The 2044-nt window shown below is 40.1% G+C and overlaps 1 protein-coding gene across 1 annotated transcript in view; it reads right to left on the minus strand.

Moving 5' to 3' along the window:
• Nucleotides 1-2044, minus strand: part of LOC107669681 (utrophin-like) — a 252156-nt gene that overhangs the window by 209836 nt on the left and 40276 nt on the right. The window contains exons 6-9 of the mRNA XM_016462031.1: nucleotides 1806-1898; nucleotides 1422-1550; nucleotides 1233-1234; nucleotides 392-507 (exon numbers count right to left, since the gene is read on the minus strand). Of these exons, the coding sequence (XP_016317517.1) occupies nucleotides 392-507; nucleotides 1233-1234; nucleotides 1422-1550; nucleotides 1806-1898 (340 nt within the window). The remainder of the gene's footprint in view (nucleotides 1-391; nucleotides 508-1232; nucleotides 1235-1421; nucleotides 1551-1805; nucleotides 1899-2044) is intronic.

Genomic DNA, 2044 nt, shown 5'->3' on the forward strand with positions numbered 1-2044 from the left:
TATTATTATTATTATTATTTGAATAGCCATATAGATAATCTAACAAAAATTTGGCCAAATCATGCAGCCCTTCAAAAAAAGCACAAAAAACGCATCGCATTTGCATTTTCTTTTTTTTTTTTAAATAAGAAACAATTTGTTTTATCCCCCAAATCGTGCAGCCCTATTGTCCACTGGCAATAGTGTAGCAATGAATGAAGCACAGCTCACGCAGAAGTCACTTTCAAACCATGTAGCTTTCAGCTGGTCACTGCAGTGAATCCACATGACCAACTTCACCAAGGCTGCAAAATCTGTATGGGAAATCTTTCACCCTATTGCGCGTGAATATCTATTTAAACAGCTGGATTTTTTTTTTTGGAGCAGTTGTAGTGCCACAATGCTTCTTTACCTTCCACATCCAGTAGTCTCTCAATGTTGAGCTGATCTTTGGCAAATGTGAAAGCATGGTCCAGCCTCTCCACAGGGGTTAGATGAACTACTTCCTCCCAGCTGAACCCATTAGGCCTGAAACACAATTCACAACAAGAGTCTAAAGTGAGTGTGTGAGTGACGTGACATGTGACCCATACTTGGAATTAGTGCTCTGCATTTAACCCATCCAAAGTGCACACACACAGCAGTGAACACACACACACCGTGAACACACACCCGGAGCAGTGGGCAGCCATTTTTGTTGGGGGTTCGGTGCCTTGCTCAAGGGCACCTCAGTCGTGGTATTGAAGGTGGAAGAGAACGCTGTACATTCACTCCCCCCACCTACAATCCCTGCCGGTACGAGACTCGAACTCGCAACCTTTGGGTTACGAGTCCAACTCTCTAACCATTAGGCCACGACTTCCCCACACTTCCCAAAAAGACCATTCACACATGCAGCAACAAACTAACCTGAAGTCATTCACCGTCAATGAGAGCTGACATGAGCAAAGGTTCAATCGAACACTCACTTCTAAATATTAGGTAATCACTTTAATTACAGAATGCACTTTTGACTCTCTTTCGAAACCAAACTATGTGTGAACAGAACCGATTTTAGGATTGACAACCACATTTCTGCTGTGTTGTGGATGAAGCCCACAGATCTACGAGCTCTTGAAGACATTCAAGCAGGTCCACATGAATCTACATCTGCAAACTTCTGTCATTCATGGCTACACACCCTTGCGTGTTTGGTTATTAAATATTTGCTGATCTGACAACTCTTCAGGTGTCAATAAGGGTGTAGTACCAACCTCTGTTTAACACACTTTGTTTAAACTTATTATGCAGATTTTCCCACTAAACCAGAACAGAAAATGCTGAAAAAGTCTGGATTACATCAGGACCTACCAACTTGTTCTCTTCATCCACAAACATTTTACATTGCTTACATAAGTTAATAAAGATACACTCTGGAGCCGTTCCCTAGAGAGCGCACTGACAGCCACTACGAGTGAGTGTGAGTGAATGCTGCTATAGTTGCGGGTGCAGTTTCTCACCCAGCTCAGCAAAATCTTCTCACTGTTGGTCTGCTGAAGACTGGACATCACATCTTTCATGACGTCCTTAACCTGCACACACACACACACAGATGAATGTTAGATTATGTTAGTGAGGACATCCGACTTCATTTAAAGATAAACAGCACATGTGAAAGCACATCAAATGTCCTCACAGGTTTTTGTCATTTTTGCTTTTGACATTTGAACCTCAAAAGTAGCAAAACCCATATACATACAGTACATCTCAAGTCTTTGAAAAATGTCTCAGAAATAGGTTTGCACATAAAGAATCCAGATTTAAGAGCTTTGTGGGTGTTTTCTGACCTGCCAGTGCAGTATGATACTCCAGATGAGTCCGAGAGTAAGCTTATGATTCCCATCGACAATATCAGTCCCTCCGATATTCACCAGGTCCACCTGAAAAATAAATCAAACAAAACAATAAAAAAAACAGAATAAAATGTAAAAAATAATAAACAATAAAAAAACAAGACAAAAATTATATATATATATATATATATATATATATATATATATATATTAGAGCCCGAGAGATATGTTTT

Source organism: Sinocyclocheilus anshuiensis, unplaced genomic scaffold (genome assembly GCF_001515605.1).
Source record: "Sinocyclocheilus anshuiensis isolate Anshui unplaced genomic scaffold, SAMN03320099.WGS_v1.1 scaffold416, whole genome shotgun sequence".
Lineage (NCBI taxonomy): Eukaryota > Metazoa > Chordata > Actinopteri > Cypriniformes > Cyprinidae > Sinocyclocheilus > Sinocyclocheilus anshuiensis.